The 22650-nt window shown below is 36.5% G+C and overlaps 1 protein-coding gene across 2 annotated transcripts in view; it reads left to right on the top strand.

Annotated features, from left to right (window-relative positions):
• LOC148654569 (sodium- and chloride-dependent GABA transporter 2-like) overlaps window positions 1-22650 on the top strand; it is a 52676-nt gene that overhangs the window by 3271 nt on the left and 26755 nt on the right. For both annotated transcript variants that reach the window (XR_015941493.1, XM_088646985.1), the window contains exons 3-8: window positions 8064-8198; window positions 8699-8839; window positions 11439-11514; window positions 12755-12802; window positions 19278-19410; window positions 20751-20885. Coding sequence is in view for 1 of the 2 variants with exons in the window: in XM_088646985.1 (XP_088503111.1) it covers window positions 8064-8198; window positions 8699-8839; window positions 11439-11514; window positions 12755-12802; window positions 19278-19410; window positions 20751-20885 (668 nt within the window). In the remaining variant the exon portion in view is untranslated. The remainder of the gene's footprint in view (window positions 1-8063; window positions 8199-8698; window positions 8840-11438; window positions 11515-12754; window positions 12803-19277; window positions 19411-20750; window positions 20886-22650) is intronic.

Genomic DNA, 22650 nt, shown 5'->3' with positions numbered 1-22650 from the left:
GTTTTCCAACACTATAGAAATAAAGTTATAGATGATCAAATACAATTTATCACCTACCCAGCAAATATTCTTTAAATTACACCTGGGCCTGATTTAAAGGAAAAAATAGAAACTGTGCAGCCTTTTCAACAAGGGAAGCATGCCTGGGTACAATTCCTGGGGTATTGTCTGTGTGGAGTTTGTACTGTATGTTCTTTCCATGTTAATGTGGGTTTCCTCTGGGTGCTCTGATTTCCTTCCACAATCCAGAGATGTCCTGGTCAACTTCTGGGACAATTGGCCCCTGGTGTAAATGTGGTTGTATCTGTGTGAATGTGATGAATTGGTCCCATCCAGGGTGTATCCTACCTTATGCTTATTTCTTGCCAGGACAGGCTCTGGCTCCTCAAAGACTCTGTATTCTACTGTATAAAGTGATTAGAAAATTAATGGATGGATTTTCAACAAAGGCAAATTAATTTATTGTACTAGAAAGTTCTTTGTGACTACAGTTTACAACTGATTTTATTGAAGCATAAAGTGGTTTCAGGTTCATTAACAAGTCAGAGAGGTATTTTCCAACAATGTGGAGGCATTTGAACAATAAACATTGAGGCAGCACACATGTATAGACTATACAATGGAGAAGAAAGAAAAAAAATGATTCTTTCAAATTCTTTCAAATTGAGATTTTGTCTGATGAAGATTTGCAAAACCAAGTTGTTATTTTTACAGAGGATCTGGGGACATGGCTACAATTAAAATCTGAGAACATAATAAGAAAAATGTTAAAATGAAGAGGAGACCCATCAAAACCCTAACCCCATCTGCTCAATACCTGATCAATCAGGTAACTACTGGGGCAGATCTGGATCAAGATACAGTACAACAGAAGAGGCTTCTCAGTTAGCTGAATGTCTAAATACGGAATGTATTTTTTCAAACAACCAGTTTTTTAATAGGTTGATATACTGTATCGTAGCGTAGGCCTCATGTGAAGTTGCAAGCAGCATACTGTAGGCTTAGTGTACATAAAGTTCACAGTACAAAATATTTTGAATAAAAGAATTGGTAGATGTGAGCAAAATTGTGATATTTAATTGCCTTTTAAACAATAGAAATAATGATTCTTTAATTCTACAATTACAGTATAGGGCACAGTAGAACACTTGCAGTTTGTATAGCATATCAAAATAGGAAAATAATAATATTTTACTAGCAATGTATTCTTGGATTTAGTATTAATATGCATGTTTTTAGACATCACGTCTGTCCCGAGGGAATGAAAGGGAGTTGCCATAGACAGTTAACACCTGCCCCACCAATATCCTGAGCTATGTTTAACTGTCAGTGCTTTAAAAAAAAATCGGGATTTGCAAGGTGTCTTTTGTGTTGCTGAAATGCAGTCAAAAAAGGGTGTGGAAGGGAAGAGGGAAGGGCATTAACAGGATTTTAAGAGCACAAGATGGGAAAGAGCAAAATCTTCTGGATATCAGAATGGAAATACTGCTGTTGTTAACAAAGAAAAAAGCCTCTTACATTTCCATGGGAAAAAAAAGTTAAATATCATGAAGGAAAACAAAAAAAAGCAACAAAGTGAAGTAGAGAAAGCTATTCAAGAATAGATGCCCATTCTTCTCCATGTTCTGAAGATTACAGTATTGGCTATGTAGCAAAATGTCAACCCCTGAACTGGTATTCCACAGAAGCAGTGCTATTTGATTGATTTAAAGAAAAAAAAATTGAAAGTCTGTAATTTTAAACATAATGAAAGTTGTGCCAATGGAATAATTCTATGACAAAAATCATAATAAAAATGTCAAACAGCAATGCACATGTTTATCTTTTTAGTTTCATCATGGGCATAAGTTAAATGAGATGATTTTGTAACCATCAAAACTACATTGTTGTTTGTAATAAGTAAATTCAATAAGCATAATTACTGGTTATTAAAAATCCTAGACAGTTTTTTCATAGTGCTTACAGTATATCCATCCTCTAGAAAATATTATCTAATATCTGTCATATGATCCATTGATCTCATCTGGTTCTAACAAACCCTGTAAATATGAAAATTCCTTTAACCCCTCAAAAAAGGAACAATCACACAATTGTGTGAGGTAGGAGGAAGCCAGTCCCCTATAAAAATCCATAATACAGGAAGATATGCCAAGTTGTATTCAAACTCAGAACCCTGCAGCTATATGGCAGTGTTGCTCATCTGCAAATCCTCCATAGCTGATTACAGCTGAGTAACCATTAGTAGTTACAGGTGACAACATGATACAGGTCATTATTTGCACTTTTGCCTATTGAAAATAAATTGCTTATCGCATATTACTTCACAAGCTGTAATATGAGTGTAGTTTATAAAATGAATGTCACTACACACCTGAGTTGAATACTTTTGGCAAATATTATTTGCCATGTACTGTATCCCTTGATGCACAAGTACTTCACAACCTTTTACCTCCCTCCTTTGGAAATCAGGTTATTAATGCTTTATACAGTATATGTACAGTATTATACCAAAAGCACTAAACTTGTTTTTTCTGTATTGTACTTGCCCTGACCTTGTACAGATGCAGCCATTCAAAATGCACGGGCGATACCGCATTATTTTCCGGTGCGCTGTACGCAGTCTACCGTGAGTTACCAGTAAATACCGCTAGTTACCATAAATTCTCCTATAATACCGCAAGCAAAATAATAGTATCCGGAATTTCTGCAAGGTGGAGCTAATAAAGCTCAACCTCTCATGTTTGAGCTGTCGCCATCAAAGTCTTTAACGAAGATATTACTAATCGTATTAATAATGAATAACCTTGGACAAGGTGTAAGTGTAAACTCAAAGTATTGCCTTGGTCCACATTCTTTTTTTCATTGACCGTCTTTGTAAAAGGTATATATTCAGTCAGTTACAAAGATTTACATATATCAAGAGGACATACATTTAGTATATCATATACTAATATACATTTAGTATATCATTCATTTAGACCGTTTCATAAAGTGAACTTGGTTACAACTTCTACATTAGATACTCAAAACAAGTACATAACTCTTAGGAATTAAATTGATATCAACTGGTTGGGATAACAATTGAATTCTCGAGCAGTAATGCAGTGAAGTTGAATACTCATCCAATCTCTGGGGATTCAGATCTCCTGCGGGCACAAAGAAATAGTTGCAGGCTTGTTGCTGTCCAATCCGCGCTCTCTGGCTAGGTGCCAGGCTGTGCTGTGCGGTTTGTGACGGTGCGCTGCAGATGCTCACTGACCGGCTAGTTAGTGTTGGCTTTAACTAGCACAGTTTGTGCACAGGAGAAAAGATGACTGTGGGTCCCAGCAAGTCAGGAAAAAGACCGGTTCGTTCCTGATGAAGCGCTAGTTCTGAATAGTGATTCAGCTGTCCACAGTTCCGACCTGTTCACGAGGCTTGCTGCTGGTGCTAACCTCGGGTGGATCCTCTGGTTACTCTCTGGCAACCTCCGCTCTAGACTCATAGAACAAAGGAAAGTTCTGGCACTCGGACACACTGGCCGTTCCGTGGTTGTCCGGGCTGAGTCTCAGGATGGTCAGGAGGCGCGCTGCGAGAATGTCCTGCCCTTGGGAGCCTTCTGCTCCTGGGCCGTCCTGCCCTGGAATTCTCCTTTGAATTCCCTTTAGAAAAGTCCACAGAATCTTCCACTGAATCCTCAGGCTCTCTGTGTTGCCTGTTTTTACCTGGAGGAACTTCAGCTCGTTGATTGGCTGAAAGTTCCATGGGCATCAGAGTCCCACGTGGGTTACTCGGCCCTACCAGTCCCTGATTGGTTGATCAAGGTGAGATATGAGTCACTTACTCCTGACACTTAGGAATGCAGTCCAGATGTCCATCTGGCACTCCCTAGACAGATAGGCGCCAATGGATGACCATTGATCATGATAGCCAGGCTTAGCTAAGTGCATCCCCCTTTGGGAGCTGTCCCTTATCAAAGGAAACCTTAAATCAGCCTGCATGAATAGTTTCTCTGTGGCTGCACCACAGAGATGAACAGAGAAATGGGGCCTCATTTGGGAAAGCACCGCAACACTTAATTCTGTCTTATTAACAAGCATTGCCGCTACGTTGTTATAGAGAAACATGATCAGATTTTCCCTGGTTCAGAAGAAAGACGATTAAAATCTGTAATCTTTCCACTTGCATGTCATCGGAAAATACAAGAAGTTTCTGCTTTGTGTAAGGACGGTATCAAAAAGTAATCTAAGTGGTGAGAAAGCTGTGCTCCTCAATCGCTGTACAGGATAAAAACAACAGCAATAGTGTTAAGCTGGGCAAACGATTTTTTTATAGAAATACAAAATGAGATATAATGATGTGTTCCGGCTAAGACATTAACGAGTACAACCCCCCTCTCTGCGGGAGTGCTGGCTCAGACAAATTAAACCGGTTTCACAGGTATTTTCAAAGTAGAAGGGGGCGAGATTTCCAGCGAAAGACACCTCCTCCCCTCAAAAACCCAGGAAGTACAGTACTTACTAGTTAAGAAAGCTAGGCTCCTCAATGAAATCGCTTTAACATGCTTATGCGTTGGTGTAACAGTCCGGGCGTGGCAAGCTTCTAATGTCAACTCAACTCGATTGGAAGACAATGAACATATTCTAGCCCTAAATGAATTAATAGCAAACATGGTTTACATAAAATACATTTTTCCAAGAAAGTTTATAATAATACGATCTATAGTTGAAATCTGAGCCTAAATATAAAGAAAAAGCATTTTCAGAGAGCAATCACGCTGTGTTTATGTAGAAAAAGCGATTAGGTTTTATGAGCAATCTAATTACTTATTCGTTTAAAACGCTATATAAAATAAAGTTAATTATTAATTTGCTGGACAGAGCGGTGAACATTATTATGGATAAGACAAAGATAACGATCCTGATCAGTTTAGAAATCTGTGTACGCTGTAAGGTTTTTACTTCTTAAACTTTTAAAATACACGTTTCGAATAGAAAGAAATCATCTTCCTGGTACAGTATGTACAGTATAGCAAACCAGCACGTCTTTTTTCTCCAATCAGAGGGGTTAGACGCTGGGGTTAGATCCCCGGTGGAACACATTCCATAAGATTCAGCGCTTTTATATATCGCCTTTAAAGGTGGCTTCTCAAAACGCTTTACAGGATAAAAACAACAATAACAGCAATAACAACAATATTGTATTTCATTGCACTTTGAAAACCAAGTAATAACTATTACAAAGTAAGATTACAAAGTAAATACCCAGACAAACGCAAACGTGTTTTTAATAAAATGCTTTTATTCATTCAGCTGTTCCTTTTTCTGATCACTCGCTCTCTGGATAAACGTCTCACCTGTCCTGTTCTTTGTTTTCCTAATTTGCTGATTATGCCTTCTGCGATCCACTCCTGCCCTCACACCCAAAGAAGACTATATTAAATTTCTTTGCGTGGTCCATTGTGCAATTAACCCTTGTATGTGCTGTCCTTAAGGTGATATCACATGAAGGTGATATGTAAAATAATGTTTTTATTATTGTTATAGAGAAACATGGTCAGATTTTCCCCGGTTCAGAAAAAAATATCTAAAGTATACTAGTTTGTCACTAGTATACTTTTAATACAGTCTTTGCTGTGCTCTAGAGGATCCTTGTGATATTTCGAGCTCTGGTTGAATGATAAGTGTCGCAGTTTAAATAAATTTCGTAGTTGGCAATTATGAAACGCTCTGTTAAAAGCAAGGGAGTTTTTATGTCCGTTGCAGTTTTTTTGCAACATGAATATAATTATATTGTTATTAATTTCTTTAGATACGCGATTCCATATTATATTCCCTTTTAATCAAATTCTAAAAGTATGCTTGTTGACTCCGGTATCACGTTAGTTAAAGACTTCGATGCTTAAAATGTTTAGGGAGAAATGGAATACTGGTGTGTATGTTTTCTTTAAAGTACCGAGACCAGCCATATACTGTATCTTTAAGTTCCAAAATTAATATCGTTTATGGCCTTCACACGCGTTGCAGTATGCTCCTATTCTTTTTATGCTCAGGTACTAAGATTTCCCTTCAGTGGTAAAATTCCATATAAATATTCAATACTACAATGGGCACAGTAAAGACGTTTACTGTAAATCTTTCTACGACAGACCAACGGACCACGAGTGCCCCTGTTGGTCAACCAATCACGTACCGCGGTACCGCGTGTCATCGTGCGTCACAATGCGCGACGCCGTAGCCAATTACCTCCGGTACGTGTGTGTACCGCGCACTTTGAATGGCTGCATCTGTATCTTAAAATAGAAAATAGAATTGACTTTTAAGTTGTAAATGCTAAACATATGATAATGAAGCATATATGCTTGTTTAGGTAAAAATACAAAGTTCTTGAAGTCTCCGTGATGTACATCCCACAGCTGTTGTATATTTCCTGAGCTTGGTAGCTGGCATTTATTTTGAAAGGGAAAAATGTACAGTACCTTGTCGTAAATTGCTTAGGCAAATAAAGGAGTGAGAGAAAGAGCTGTGTATATATTTTTAGGGGGATTTGGTATAAATCATAAAACTTGTCATTCAATACCGTGTAATTAATTCAGAAGGATTTAGAATTTTTTTAAGGGTCTTTGACTGTCAGCTTCGCGAACTGTGGTCACTCAGTTAGAGAACAGACTATTACAAAATATCAATCCCAACTATAGAATCATCGTCATAACAAATGTCTTGTATGAACTGATCATTTGTTATTAGTGTATCACTTTCTGAAAATAGTTTTCACTTCTTAAAGTTAAACTTGCTTAATTGTACTGTCTGGCATCTTGTAATTCCCAGTAAATACCCAGTGATGTTTAAAAATTAAGAATTGACCGGAAACATTACTACTGTGATGTTAACTTTCACAGCTCACTGATTATTTTTAGAGTTCATTTTTTCCAACTTATTAAATGGTTTGGTTTGGAAGCCCATAGCTAATTGATCCTAGAATCATGATCAGTTTTGGTTTCATGCAGGATCACAGAGAAAGATCACAGAGAGCTTTTTAACAGATGCCTAGATGGCTTTTGAGGTAAACTCAAGTTTACTCAGGTAAACCTGGGCCCTCATTTCAAAGCATTAAGTAATCCATATGATTTGGTTTGTTGGTACCTTTCAAGTTTTTAAGTACCTGTTTGAAGTCTCTACCTAATCTCCTCTTTTCAAAACTAAGAAGACTTTTGTTCCTGTAATCTTTTTGGACATAGAATCCTCTTTAGACCCAGACATATTGTGGTCGCTATTCTCTGAAGTCTTTCCATGGCAGCAATGTAATTTTCGTGATGACCAGAATGTGGTAACCAGGATTGTGCACAATGAAATGTGATTTTGTTGCTTGTGTGCTTTAGTACATTGCTTGCTCTTTTATTTCTCCATGGCATCTAAAAGAAGTGATTACACAGAGCTTGATATTTCATGATTATTTCCTCATGTTGAGTACATTTAGAAAGAAAATGTGGACGTAGTTGGTACAGAGTTAATAATTCTGAGATGTTTAACTCTTTATTTAATTGATCAATTATTGAAACAGGAGAATCAATACTTTAAAAAGAATACATATAGGTGTACAGTACTTATATTCTCAGCATTGAGAAAGACTTTCCTACATCTTTACATATTAACATGACAATGCTGGCCAGTGTACAAAAATGTGATTCCTCCCATATTATGTAATTTCTCTAGCTACACTTTGATGGTTTGGCATTTCCCCATTGTATCTTTATCATTGTCTACTTTACAGGTTCTTTTATTTACCGTCTAGCCCAGGGGTGTCCAGCTCTGGTCCTCAGGAGGGCTTATCCAGAAGGTTTTATACATCTCTTGAAATCTCCCGTCTTCCTAAGAAAAACAGAAAGCTTCAACTTGTCCAGTAAAGCAAATATTGAGTTCAATTAGGCAATTAAGGTGGGTGGCACAGTGGTGCAGTGGTTAGCAGGGCTGTGAGAAACAACAAAAACAGAAACCTTCTGGCCCTCCAGGAATGCAGTTGTGCACTTCTGTATTAACTTTCCCAACATGTTGACCATATGATGGAGCTGAGTTGTTGTTTTGCAGGTGTGTTTCTCATACCATATTTGGTGTTCCTTTTCTTCTGTGGGATCCCTGTGTTTTTCCTGGAGACTGCCTTGGGTCAGTACACCAGTGAGGGAGGGGTTACAGCCTGGAGGAAGATATGCCCGCTATTTGAAGGTACAATAATGATTCAGATACAGTACCTTAGGTCAGATGTACTTAATCTTATCTATGGAGTCTATACAGTATATCTAATTGGCAGTGTGAAATGTAAGATATCAATACTGTATGTAAAACAGAAATTTTTGCTGCAGTATATGGTATAAGCTGGAGATGTCTCATCAAGTTAAACATTCTGAGATTCTTAAATGAAGTTTGAATTAAAGTGAGTTCACCATATAAATTCCCAGGAATGTATCATATCCCATTCATCTGGGGAAAACATTAATTTAGGAAAAATTCTTGGAGCATAGGAATTAATTTTGGAAAATATTAAAATAATCAAATTTGCTTTAATAATACCACATTTTCATTTATACTTTGATTGGTGGATAATGTTAATGTTAATGTTTACTCTATAAACCCAGGCAGTACTTCCTGCCAAAAGAACTTGGTAGTAACTGGAAATTCAGTTCTATCTATTTGAGTATGAAAGCTTTTTCTCTGTCATTTTGCAGGAATTGGCTATGCATCCCAAGTGATTGTTATGTATCTAAATATCTACTACATAGTGGTTCTGGCGTGGGCTATTTTCTATCTCTACAATTCATTTAAAAACCCACTCCCTTGGGCAACCTGCAGTAATCCCTGGAACACAGGTATGTGGAACATAAGAAAATGTGTTTTAGATTTAGAGGTGGCAGATTTTGAAACAGATGACAGCTGGCTAACCAAGGGAAGCTGAAAATGTTACCATGGACTTGTCTCAATAGGTAACTTTTATTAATAATGATATTATTATATTATTGATTCAATTAATACTTATTAAAACAAATTACTGGACAGCTATTTTTCCCAAAACATACTGTATATAAAAATGATTTGCTATTACAACCCCCATTCCACAGACACTCTATGAAAACAACAAATAAAAACTCAAGTAATCTCTTCACCTTGAAAGAACTTCAGATGTTTCTCAAGGGGAAGATTCCTTAAGTTAAATTATCACTGAGACTGGGACTAGAGGCAACAGATATTCAACCAGTGAAGACCCTTTAGTTCTTCATCTAACTCCACCTGAGTGTTAACCCTTCTAAGGTCTCTGGATTCCCTGACTCAGTGATTGATACACGAGGTTGTGCCACCCAACGGCAAAATCATCTAATTTCTCGTTGCATTCTGTGATGCATCTACCTATCATAAAATCCTTTAAGGGATAGCTCAGGGTTACTGAAATTTCTGAAGTGTTCCTCCTCCAAAACACTCCCCCCTCTTTTACACACTTCTGCATCCCTAGCTCTTTGCACACATACAGATGCAGCCATTCAAAACGAGCAGGGTATGCGGTACAATGCGGTGGGCGTGTCCCAATTACATGCGGTGTACGGAATCACCTTGTAAAACCGCCAGGTAGAGCTAATCAAGCTTAACTTCTCATGTACAGCATTTGAGCTGTCAACAGAAAACACCCGGTTTTGAATCCTGATCACTGCTGAGGGACAATCTTTATTCATTTAAGAAGTTAAAATGTATACTCTTTAGACTTTTAAATTTAAACTGTCTATTACAGCATGTTAATCATTATACATTTAAAAGTTGGTATATTTTATAAAACCAAGATTGCTCAGTTGGCCAAAAATACACAACCTGCCATCTTTATCATAAATATTTTAATTATGCAGAAATAGTTTATGCATCAAAGTCTTTACCAAAGATATTACTAATAGTATTAATAATGAATGACCTTGGACAAGCTGTAAACTCAAAGTATTACCCTGGTCCACATTCTTTGTAACTGTCTTTGTAAACGAAAATACTTTATTTTTTAATTGACAAAAACAGCATTTCGTTGATCTGATCATGCATTCGTTTCCAATCAAACAAAGTATGCCTTTCACATGCTCATAAAAGATATTAATTTAGGAACATAAACATATTACTATATGTAAACTGTACTGTATATGGCTGGTCTTGGTAGTTTTAAGAAAAAATACACACCAGTATTCCATTTCTCCCTAAACATATTAAGCATCAAAGTCTTACATGTGGTTATTTCGGAAACGTTTTTTCGTGCTCTTTCTGACCATATTATTGTATGTTTATATACATTGCGAAAAGTGATCTTTTTAACCTTTTCTGCGAATATGCTCGTTATCGGAGTAAACAAAAGCATACTTTTAGAATTTGATTAATAGGGAATATACTGTAATATGGAATCGCGTATCTAAAGAAATTAATAACTATATAATTATATTCACGTGATAGCTTAAGTGACTGACTTATAACCGTGAGGTTGGGTGTTCAAATCCAGCAATCGCTGTGAGTTTTCTTTTAACAAATAAACATTTCTTTGAAAATCTAAAATAGCAAATATTATGGACACTACAGTATATTGACATTTTTTATATTTCTTAATATCACAACATGTTCGTACTGTATGTACACAGCGGTACTGCAGGGTGTAGGGTGCAAACCCGCAAGCCCTACATTAATGTTGCACATTCACCTGGCGCTGCAGCCGAAGAGCGCCCGGCTGGGGTACGCAGCCAGGAGCAGGACAGGAATGGTAGTGAAGCTGACCCACTTTGAAATGAGCATACCGTCTGGGGAGATCGCCCAGTTTTTGCACCCCTGTGTCTGCTCTGCTCTGCCCACTCTCTCTCTCGGAAGTGCTGGCTGTGCCGAATTTCACTCCACAAAGTCTGAGTCTCTGTGTCTACATTGTTTGTAAACAAACCGGTTTCACAAGTGTTTCCTCAGCTTTTTCATTTTTAATGTAGAATAGGTCAAGTCTTCCAATGAAAGACAGTCCACCTTCCCCCCACGGACAGACTGACACATGTTTTCTTAGAAAAACAGATTCACAACGCAAACCTGTGTCAGTCTTCTGTGTAAAAAAAATCGTCTTGAACAACGTGGGTGCTGTTTTTAATAAGCTGCTGAGTAAAGAATAGGAATTTTCCTGTTGTCAGCAGTATTGTGTATATAATTATATGTACAGGCTGTGAAAAGTTTCACAAGTAGAGGTCTTTAAGATTAGGCTGGGCAAACGATTTTTTTAATTCTTAAAAAAATAAATAAAAGTAATGCTTTATAGTATCTTAACAGATTCTTGATTGAAGAATGTTTGACAAACCCATAAAGTTTATAAACCAGTGATAATTTTATTAATGTACTTGATATGTTAATGCTGTAAGTTAGATTTAGTTTATGAAGCATCATTGTTAACACCTGTCTGTCTTACTCAATGCCCCACAGACACCTGTTTGACGTCATGGAACAAGACAAACAGCACATTCTTCAATTTGAATTCTTCTGATGCAGACAACCGGGAGTAAGCTTAAAACCTGGGTGAATTTTAATGATTAGATTTGGCTATGTTGATATGAATTTTCAATTTATTTTTATTGGCTAGAGCATTTGAGTTTTTTATAAGTGAAACAAACTTGCTGTTATTTAATTTTGTAAATAACATTTACAGCAACAATTACAAAATGCCAGTGATTTTACTGTAGAAAGACTGCCGTAATCCCTCATTATATGACCTTAAAATGTTCCTTCTCACACAGTGAAAACTTGTATAATGAAAAATTAATTCCCATTACATTTCTGATTGGTTCCAAAATTCAAATCTGTTCCCTCATGCACCCAAAAGTCACTTTAATACAGTATAGAACAGTACCTAATTATGAAAACAGTAATAGAAAACAGTCCCTGCTATTTTTTTTTAGTAACATGCTTAAAGCCAATAAATAAACCATAGGGAGGAAAAAATAATACTCTTGATTATTAATTTGAGAAGATGTGATAAACGAATAAACCTGGCTTCTCAAGAATGCTTCATGAGAGCCAGATTGTAAGAGAGAGTATCTGCTTGTTAAATTAATAAAAATAGGTATGAATTACTACATCAAGAATAACAAAAACTTCTTGGCTTGTGGCTTCTTGTATCATGACGGATTACAGTACATAGCTACATACAGTATGCACAGTTACGTTTTTTTCCTAGAGACGTTTTAAGCAGTCTTCAATACTTCAAAAATGAGTGCATCATGCAATTGTGTTTGCATTTGCCATAGTTTGAGTAAGTTCATGTAAATACAGTATATCTCAATTTCATAGTTTGTTTTACCCTTCTTTTAAAGTAATAAAAAACAGTATTGTTTGTGTTTCAAATTGAATTATCAAATTGACAAGACTTCCAATAGACTGAAAAAACAGCACAACCAAACCTTTTAAAGAGGATTTGAATGCTAATACTGTATGTAAAGTACACAATATGTATATTTTGTTCTCTATGAATTTGCTAACTACAGTATATAGTTTGTATAAACTGTATAAAATGTATACTTGCAAAATGACCAAAATTACATTTGAAAACCTAAAACATTTTGATTAATGTATTAATTAATTTTAACTATTCTATTCTTAATTTATTAAAAACAGCAGTTATAAAACCACCATAGATTTATTGTAAAATGATTATATGTAAATGTATCTCCTTAAATGAACTGGGCTTTTAACTAACAGTTTGTGCCCTGTCAAAAAAAAACTACTTTATTTTCTTTTTACAGATTTCCTGTTGTGTTGGGAAAGAATTCTCCAGAAGGTGAATTTTGGGAGTAAGTATAATGTCACCCATAATATTATTCAGATTTTGCATTCATGCATTGATTAAAATATTCAGTTTAAAAAATGCCTTATATTGCACATCATTTGTAATTCACCAAATGGGAGTTGTTAGAAGGGGGTGAATACTTTAGCATGGCACTATATACAAATGAAAAGTTAATCTTTTTCCATCAGAATGTTATTTTACAAGATAGACAATAACATAAAAATTGTAATATGGTACTTACAAAGTATAGTTTGCATTATACAGCATCCTTCAGATATATTCATACAAAACAAAAAAAATAATATAACAGATAATATGACCTGAATTTGCCAGTCTAGGTCTGAAGGACAATTGAAACCAAGTCTTAAATTCAGAGAAAAATTAAAATGAGGATTTATGGGCATGCTTCTCGGTGTTATATTTGAGCTCTAGAACATAAATTTAATGTTGAGAAACACTCATGCCCACTATAAATTATGGTGGAGGGGTCTGTTGTGTTTTAAGGATGTTTTATATTGGTGGGTCCTAAATCCTTTGTTAAAACAGCGGGGGATAATGAACACTAGCATGTACCTGCACATTTAGACCAAATAACTTTTTTTTTTCCCTGTTCCAAAAAGCTCAAGCATGGTAGAAAATAGACATTGCAGTATGAAAGTGATCCAAAGCATATGTCCAAGTTAAAAAGAAATGTTATGTGAACTGCACTCAAAATAAATGTTCTCAATAACCCATCTCAGTCTCCAGACATCAATCTATTTGATCAAGAGCATATGAAAACTAAACTGTTTGAAGAGCTTAGCATGATTATGTTTAAAAATCCACATAAGTGTTTATATCTAACCCTGGCCAGCACAAAAACTATTAATTAAGTTACAATAGGACATTTTTATTTTTATCAGCAATGCATCATCCAGTCCATAAACCTTTCTATTATATAATATTTGTTATCATTGGGAGGATACATAAATCTGCAGGGCAATCTGCAGTTTGTTTTTTTACTGAACTCTGCAGCCAACATACTGTAACTAATGCCTCAGGAAAGATACAAGAAAACAGTCATGTGACTGGTTAAGACCCTAATTTAAAAGGGAAATACTGTATACACATATTAAATGCTATTGGAATCTCAATGATAAATGTCCTGTTTTCTCACTGTTTGCCTTTAGGTATGCACTGTACATAGTTAATTTGAATACATATAGTATTACTATATGCTCAAAATGGTAGTGGTAATGCTAATGGTAAATCATAATAAATGAGGCCTTACTAGTAACATTCAATGATTTAAATTCTAGCTTCTAACTATACAATATATCCTAAAAGTGTCTTTTTAATTGCTTCTCTATATTGTCTAGAAGATGTACAGTGAATGTGCTAAGTTAAGGAAAGACCTACACATTTTTCATAAATAGCCTATTCTAGATCAACATTTCCCATTTTGGATATTACTGTATGTTTTTACATTTGCATGAAAAACCTTGAACTTGTTGAATACAGAAATTTTATAATAATAATAAATTCCCTTCACTTACAGTAAATACAGTAGTGCTTATCTGGACCGTACACTGAAAGCATTTTACAGGTAATGGGGACTCCCCTCCACCACCACCAATGTGCAGCATACACCTGGGATCCATAGTGTGTACAGTATGCTCACCGCACATCAGCTCTCAGTCGGGAGGAGAACAGAGTGATGAAGCCAATTAGGAGACCATAATCAGTAAAGGCCAATGGGAAATTTGGCCCGGTCACCGGGGTAACACCCCTACTCTTTTTGAGAAACGCCCTGGGATTTTTAATGACCACAGAGAATCAGGACCTCAGTTTTACCTCTCATCCAAAGTCACTATACTGGGGTATTATTAACCACACAAACTGCAGGGTGAGCGCCCCCTGCTGGCCCCTCTAATACATCTTGCAGCAGCAACATTACTTTTTCCCAGGTACTGGCCAGGCTCACACCTGCTTAGCTTCAGTGGGTTGTCGTTGTGAGTTACAGGTTGAAATTGCTGCTAGTTATGGAAATTTGACCTTCTGCCGCCTGGGACATGTTGCTGACTTCTTCCTTAGTGAAAACCTGAGTGAAACACTGATTTAGTACATCAACTATTTTTTTCTCTAAAACATCAGCCATTTCCCTTTCATTGTCTGGCGTTCTTACATTGAATTGATTACATTACATAAGGTATTACATAAAGAGTTACATAACAAATTTACCAAATAAATGCTCTATCACAAAACCCTAATAGCATATTAAATTATATAATAGAGATGGGCTCAAATTTTTTCATGCTCTTGAGAAAATGTAACTGAAAGCTGGTCCTTATGGATCTGTACTGGACATTGTAAAATAAAATGTGTCCAAAATAATTACATTTGTTATATTTTACATGTAAAATGAGCTATACCTGTATATGGTATATATCAAAATATAATAGTAAAGAATAGCGAAGAGTATTTCATTCATCCTCTTTTGGCTTTGGTATCATAGAAATGGTGATTAATGAAGACTGTGAATAGGAATTATTGTTTATATTCTGCTATGCGGGAAGAATTTCTCCATCCATTTCAGGTTATACAGCTTGTACCTTGAACAAATTTCTTCAGTTCATACCACATTTTTATTTTATTAAATTGAGGACTGGAGATGGTGGACAATCAAGAATGCTGATTTTATGTTCCCTAAACACTTGGAAGTATATTTGGAGGATTTTTTCAGCTGCTTATCGTGTGGAAAAACAAAGCTCAAGCTTCTTAGCAGAAGGAATGAGACTGTGGGATAAAATACCATGATGAACTTGAATATCCGTCTTGTACATTCTAATAAGAATAACAGGACAACAGGCTGCAAAACACTCCTCAAGCAAAATTCAATTTCAATTTTTTTTAGGGAAAGGGTGCTATTCTTTCCTGTGTAATTGCTACTAGGAAAAATACATTTACCTTTTTTGATGCATCGTGGCACTCTGCCACAAACCCTGATTCATAAGGCCAGCTTCAAAGACTACCTTTATTAATCTCAAAGGTCCTGTATCCTGAAGATCGCAGAGTTTTTAGAGGGTTCCCAGTTGTTATCCATGGGTCTGGGTTAGGTTTTCAGATTCACTTTTCTGAACACATTTTTATTGATACAGTAAGTGATTGAAGACAAAATTGATATTTTGTCTTCAATCACTTACTGTATCACTTAATGTATTTACTCTTTCTAAAATCAACTTTTGGTTACAGTTCATCGATGGTACAGTATGAATACATTTGGAGGTTAGAGGACAGAATTTAACAGGACTGAATATTCTAATACTAAAAAGTTAGTTACAGTATAACAAGGACTGTACACATACTCTTGCTTCATTAAAAGATATAATCAAATAAACAGTATAACACCACAAAATAAGAACTGAGAATCAAACTTTATTCATGTATGTTTTAGAAGATGGTTAAATGTTACCGGTGCCATTTTGATGTACTGTACCATTTCTGGCAGAAATACATTCAAATGCCTTTGACAATTTCCCTGGTTATTAAGAGAGAAACACTTTTGAGGTAATGAGGACTCCCCTCCACTCCACCACCCCACCTCCCTACCACCAACAACATGAATGTCTTCATGAAAAGACATTGAAATTGCATTTGGAGTCTTGACTAAGTCCCCTGAAGTGGACTTGCATGCAGTCTGGCCAAGGCCACTTTAGTGATGAATAAAAGGTACCAGTGAGTGTGGTGCAGTAGTGCAGAACAATATGCCAATTGGAACAAGTTAAGGTTTATTCCATGCTGAAAAGAGAAGAAGGAAACACAAGAGAAGAAGGAAACTTTACTCCTTTAATCCTTCCCAAATGACTCCACTTCGGGTGACACACCTGAAGAAGACTTCACAGCCGAAACTTTTTTCCTTCTTCACTTTTCAGCATGGAATACAGTAAACCTTTACTTGTTCCTTTGCAACCTACACATTCTGATGCAGCTACCTCCTTGAATATAATAATTGTTCTATACAAGAGACCAATTGATGCGGAAGTCAAAGTGTGGCTCAGGAAAAAGGAAAAGGAATGAGTTCCTTACTAGTGTGATACTATACTCAGATTTCCTAGAGTTTGGGCACAAGATCTAACTTGGGTCTTTCTGCTGAAGAAACGTAGGTGGGATGAAACTCGGTCCCATCGCCCATGTTTTAGCTGCTGTGTTGAATATACAGTACATATTCAAAAATTCAATTGAATTAATTTTGTTGATCAGGCAAATTTACAATCAACATAGCTAGTGCAAAACCTCTTGTTGCAGAGAAAGTCTTAGGCCGACTTCCCATTGTTTTTCACCAACTTGTGCATCAACTGATCATGGTTTGTGATTGTCCAGATGTCTTTCTTGGGATGGTAGAGTGGAGGAGGCAGTGAAGCTGGGGATTTCATTAATGGAGGTATCAATGATGAGCCCAGTCTTTTATATCCTGGTTTGTGGTAGAAAGTCAGGACTTAATGCTTAACAGAGAGTTGCATGTCAGCATCATTCAAAAAGAATTTAATCAAAAGCGCTAATCTGTACCAGGGTTATTGAACATTTAGGTCAAAACTTTACTATTAGAGGGAATCTTGCATTTGCCTCCTCCTTCATATTTTACATGCACCATTCTTTCATTGGTTGCCAAGAAGGCTTGAGGATCAATGTTAGGGATGTTGCTGTCCTGACCTTCAAAGCCATTTCAATATGCTGTGGGTTTCCAGGACAATCTGCAACTACAAAAGATATACAGTATGTAAGAATGTATAAGCCTTAAAATATAATGCTGCAGTGCTTACTTTGACTAAGCCAATGTTTTCTCCATAAAGGTCTTACATAAAACATTGTATAAGCTTCATACAAGATTACCGTGAACATAACCCTCCTTCCTCCCAAAAAGAACATATAAATATCCTCTGGACTGCTTAAATGTTTTTGGTAACGGATGTAGACAAAATTAGACACAGTCACTGTGACTGAATCCAAGGATGCCATATGTGACTGTTCTGAAATATTTCTCCCAGTTTAAAACCAAGCTAAACAAGGGAAATGAAGCATCTGGTTTCTAAATACCATGGCAATCACACAAAATTGAAATAGTGTTCTGTAGCTCACTGTACAAGTTCTGATGCTCATTATTTTGGTCTTTAGGTTACCCAAGTGGTTATTAGTTTTTATGACTAGACGTTTTCTGATGCATTTTTAGTGACTGTGCTTTATTCTTTATCTGAGAGTAACTGAGTACACGTGAGTATACAGATCTTTTTAGTCATTCCTTAAGTTGATTATAGGTATATACATGCCAGAATTGTGTGCTATGTGTGCACTTGAATTTAGATTTTGAAAAGATCTTGAAAAGCCACAATTCTTCACACATTAGACACTTCTGAAAATGAATGAAAATCATGTGATCACATGACCTGCGTGAGTTCATTGATTTAATAAAATATCATTCAATATAAAATAACTACTTCCAATGACATGATTTTAATTATTGTAAAAATACACCAGCTAAATCATCTGGTTACCATTGGCAAGATTTAAGGTGCTCTATCTGTGAGATAAGCTACCTGGAGAATGAGATGATGTGCTTCAGTAATCAGCAGTATCATTCAAACAAACCAGAAAAAAACATAGAAATTGGCAGTATGAAGGACAAGCATTGTCCTGGAAGCAGTGGATCATTATACAGGCTTACCATACAGTATATATAAAATAATATAGAAAATAATATGCATACTCAGAAGCCATTTATGGGTTAGGGTTAGGGTTAGGGTTAGGTTGAAAAACAATGTGAAATACAATGTATGTGGAGGCTGTAATGGGTGTTGTGATGCATATTGTGCTGTTCAAGCCATCCGCTGCTCAACATTCTGCATGCCTAGCAGCATGAATTTGTTAAATAAACAGCACCATTTGATGTTAATGCTAGGTAAGTAAATCCATCATACAATAGCAGGGAAGTCTTGAAACTGATTAAAACCAATTGTGAAATATTGCAAAACCAAGGTCTTGTCTCCACCAGTAAGTGCCTGAGTGCAGGTTGAACTCCTTGCTTCAGGCAAGTTTTGAACCTGGGATTCCTCAAGCACTGGAGCACAATTATTTCAGTACCACCGGAGTATAGGAGCAGAATTAATTGGCCAAGGTTTCTTGGATTCCAGAGATAGGAAGCCCTGTGACCTTCCATGACCTTCATTCCTTTCCTCCAATTGGCATCGGCCATCCAGGACAGTGGCATGTAAAAAGACGAACGGTAGGAAGTTTGGAGAAATGCAATTGACAATTCCAAGAGTATAAAACAAAATATTTGGAAAAAATGTTGCCAAAAGTGATGAGGCTGCTAAGCTATTGTATGTTGCTCGTTTTTTACATTTTACTGTAACTAAACTAATGTTAATGAACTGTAGTTACTCTTCCAGCTGTGTTTTGAAAATCGTCAGGGAATTATCTTCAACAGCATGACTTTGATTTTGCAGGAGGAGAGTTTTAGGGATGTCAGAAGGACTGGATCACATCGGCAGTCTGCGAGTGGACCTGGCATTCTGCCTTCTGCTGGCCTGGATTGTGTGCTACTTCTGCATCTGGAAAGGAGTAAAATCGACTGGCAAGGTGGGGGCCTTTTACTGTACTTTGTTTACAAATACTGCGCAGAAATGAAATAAAAAGGTTTGGATAATCAGCAATGTTTGCGAATAGCAAAAACATGAAAAACATAGGCTGTTGAGAACATAGGCTTTCAGCTTGAGGACCACAGATGTTCCTCTGAGGCTTTTCACTGGACCCCTAGCAACTGTGTAACTTTCAACACCAGTTCAGTAATGTTTAAAAAAAATTGAAGACTCCAATATAGTACAGTACATCTGTTCTAACAGCATGACCGTGGTGCATCTGTTTACTTACAGCTGTGCATTTACATTCTGCATTTAGCATTATTTGTAATAATTAGATTAGTTTTATTTCAGGTAGAATGCAACCGTCACAGAATGGGCTAGTGCCATGCCATTGACCTTTCTCAGAGTCGTTCAACTGGACCATACCACGTCATCCAGTTTCGCCCACATCTCCTAAAACTTGTATGCAGTAGTTCAGTGAGCAAAATAAATGTACTTTTCTAATTTCTACTTTCTCACATTGAATCTCACTGGACTCAGAGCAGATTAATTTGTGGTGTACGTTGCTGCAATTTGCAGTGCAGACAGTTTTGAGACACTTTGTTAACATCTAAGGTTTCCTTACTATGGTTTTATAGGAGGGTTTCCAAGAGCCCAAAATAATAAATTAGCACAAAAAGACAAAACAAAAATAAAACACAAAAGATTATTATTACCTTTTATTATTTTTCCAAATATCTTTTATTCTTCTTTCAGCCTTTCAGCCTTTGACAGTCCTATCAGTCCCATTGTTACATGATGATTACAGTCTAGAAGAAGCCATTTGACCCATTTAGTCCTTTTGGTACTGTAGTTTGTGACTAATCGAGATCCACAGAACTCATGCAGCAGTTTCTTGAAGGAAGCTATGGTACTGGCTTCAATAACATGTCTTGGTAGCTTTTTACAGCTTGATTTTACATGCTATCTCAAAACCTGTGTAAATATACTGTAATTTCTATTGAAGTAATATTAGTAATAGTTATTTTTTTATACTCCTAGTTGGTTGATTAACTTTCAGCAGCCCATTAAGCTGATTTAATTGTTTTTCATTTTATAGAGATTATTTCATAGTGAGTACCATCGCAGAGCTCAGTACACTGAGACAATACAGTAGTGAAGTATGGTAGAAAACGTAGAAATTATATTACATGTAAATTAAATAAACCAGTCAACAAGGATGTCTTTAAAAAAAAATTGCAAATCTGACTATAAATACAATTGAGAAATAGTTTCCATCCATGTAATGTGATTTCTCTGTTACATTTCACTAACATGACAACCCTTTGTGCCTTTCAGGTGGTCTACTTCACTGCAACCTTCCCCTACCTCATGCTGTTCATTCTGTTCATACGGGGCATAACATTGCCTGGATCTTTGGAAGGAGTGAAGTTCTATCTCTACCCAGATATATCCAAGCTTGCAGATCCCAATGTAAGATTTTTTTTTTTGAATCATTTTCTTAAGGTAGTATGTTACAGAGCTTCAAACATAATTACAATCTTACTAAAACACTTCACTTGATAGTTTTAAGATGAACTGAATTGTGTGCTCTTGTGCACAGTTTGTGCCTTGTTCAGTTTTTTTTATGTGGCAAGCACTTATACTGTATGTATTGAGCACCGTTCAAGATTTCACTCACACTGCTTGACTAACACATGGAACACAGCATGTGGAAATATTACCACATGGTTTCATTTTCTGAGTCATTTACATTTAATGTTAATGACTGATTACAATTATGATTACGTGGTGCTGAGCATTACTGCAGCACTGGGACTCTGGGTTCAGTTCCAGACCTGGGGTTCTAACTGCTTGGAGTTTGTATGTTCTCCCTGTGTTTGCATGGTGCTGCAGTTTCCATCCACAGTGCAGACATACTAGTAGGTTAACTGGCTTCTGGGAAATCTGGCCCTGGTGTGAGTATGTGCGTGTTTGTGTCTGTGTGTGCCCTGTGATAGACTGGCATCTCTTCTAGGGTGTAACTCTCCATGTTGCCTGTTGCTTTCTGGGATAGGCTCCAGCTACCAGTGGCATTGTAGTGAATAAAATGGCTAAAATGGATGTATGTATTGCTAATGTGCACAAATAACATCACCGAATACCTTCCAATCAGATGTATAACACTGAAATGCTTTTCAAATAAGTGTGGTAATTTCTTAGTGCGGGAATACTGCAGCCAGGTGTTCATAAATTGGTGGTGAGTGATGTAACTTACCTGAATACTTTCTTAATGAGCTCACTAATATTTTATTGAACAGACATGACATAACTAAATTCTTTAGATTAATGTTTTCCATCATCAGTAACGTCATCTGCTGTAAAATTCCCATGCTAGTAGTGTGTGCTTATTCCCGTAAAATAATTGGTAATTATACAAGCTATACAGTATGTCAGAAATTCAACACATGCTTTGCATCAGGCTGCAGATGCAGATGGTGTTGTGGACAAAGAGTGACAGTTCACTAGTCTCAGAGCCAACATGTCATTCCAGTCCATCCTGCAAATGCTTAATAGAACTCACATCTAATGAGGATGACATCCATGGCGTAACTGTCACATTCTTATCTGTAAAGAAAGCTACAGTTATGCATGCAGGAAGGGCAGAAAGCGTGGTCCCAGGACTTCATCTGCATGGCACCAAGATGCCATTCATCACTGCATGTGGAGTTCTGTAGCACTCCTGCCCAGTCCATCAGCTCATTCTCTTGTGTCGGTGAACATTGGTGAGCATAGTCCTTGTGCACAGTGTAGTTGTCTGGCCAGCCAAAAAAAATCTGTTTTTTTGTTTCCTCACTACTGAGCTGCTGTTTTGTAGGTTGTAGTGACCTACTTTTTATGAGGCAGTAAATTTATGAAATGGCAGTATGAAATTCACCCATATTATTCAAATATGGAGCATGCATAAGATGCATCAATCTTAGCCACATGTGATTGGTATGAGGACACCGTCCTCATATTAATCAGGGCATATTATTTCAATTTGGCATTTTTCTTTCTTTGCATTTTTTCAAGCTTGCCTTTCAACAGGTTAGATGATCTAATCATTAGCACCCAGTAAGCTCTCAATGAGGCGAACATAGTATAATTGCAACAATCAGAGGCAATTTTTTCTAAAAACATACACAAAGTATATTTGGAGTCCCATGTTGTGCCTTGAAAATGAATTTATATTTTGTGAAATTTCAAAGTGATGTGC

This window comes from Lepisosteus platostomus, chromosome 9 (assembly GCF_059453375.1).
Source record: "Lepisosteus platostomus isolate fLepPlt1 chromosome 9, fLepPlt1.hap1, whole genome shotgun sequence".
In the NCBI taxonomy this organism is placed as follows: domain Eukaryota; kingdom Metazoa; phylum Chordata; class Actinopteri; order Semionotiformes; family Lepisosteidae; genus Lepisosteus; species Lepisosteus platostomus.
This window is presented reverse-complemented; position numbering and strand designations above follow the sequence as displayed.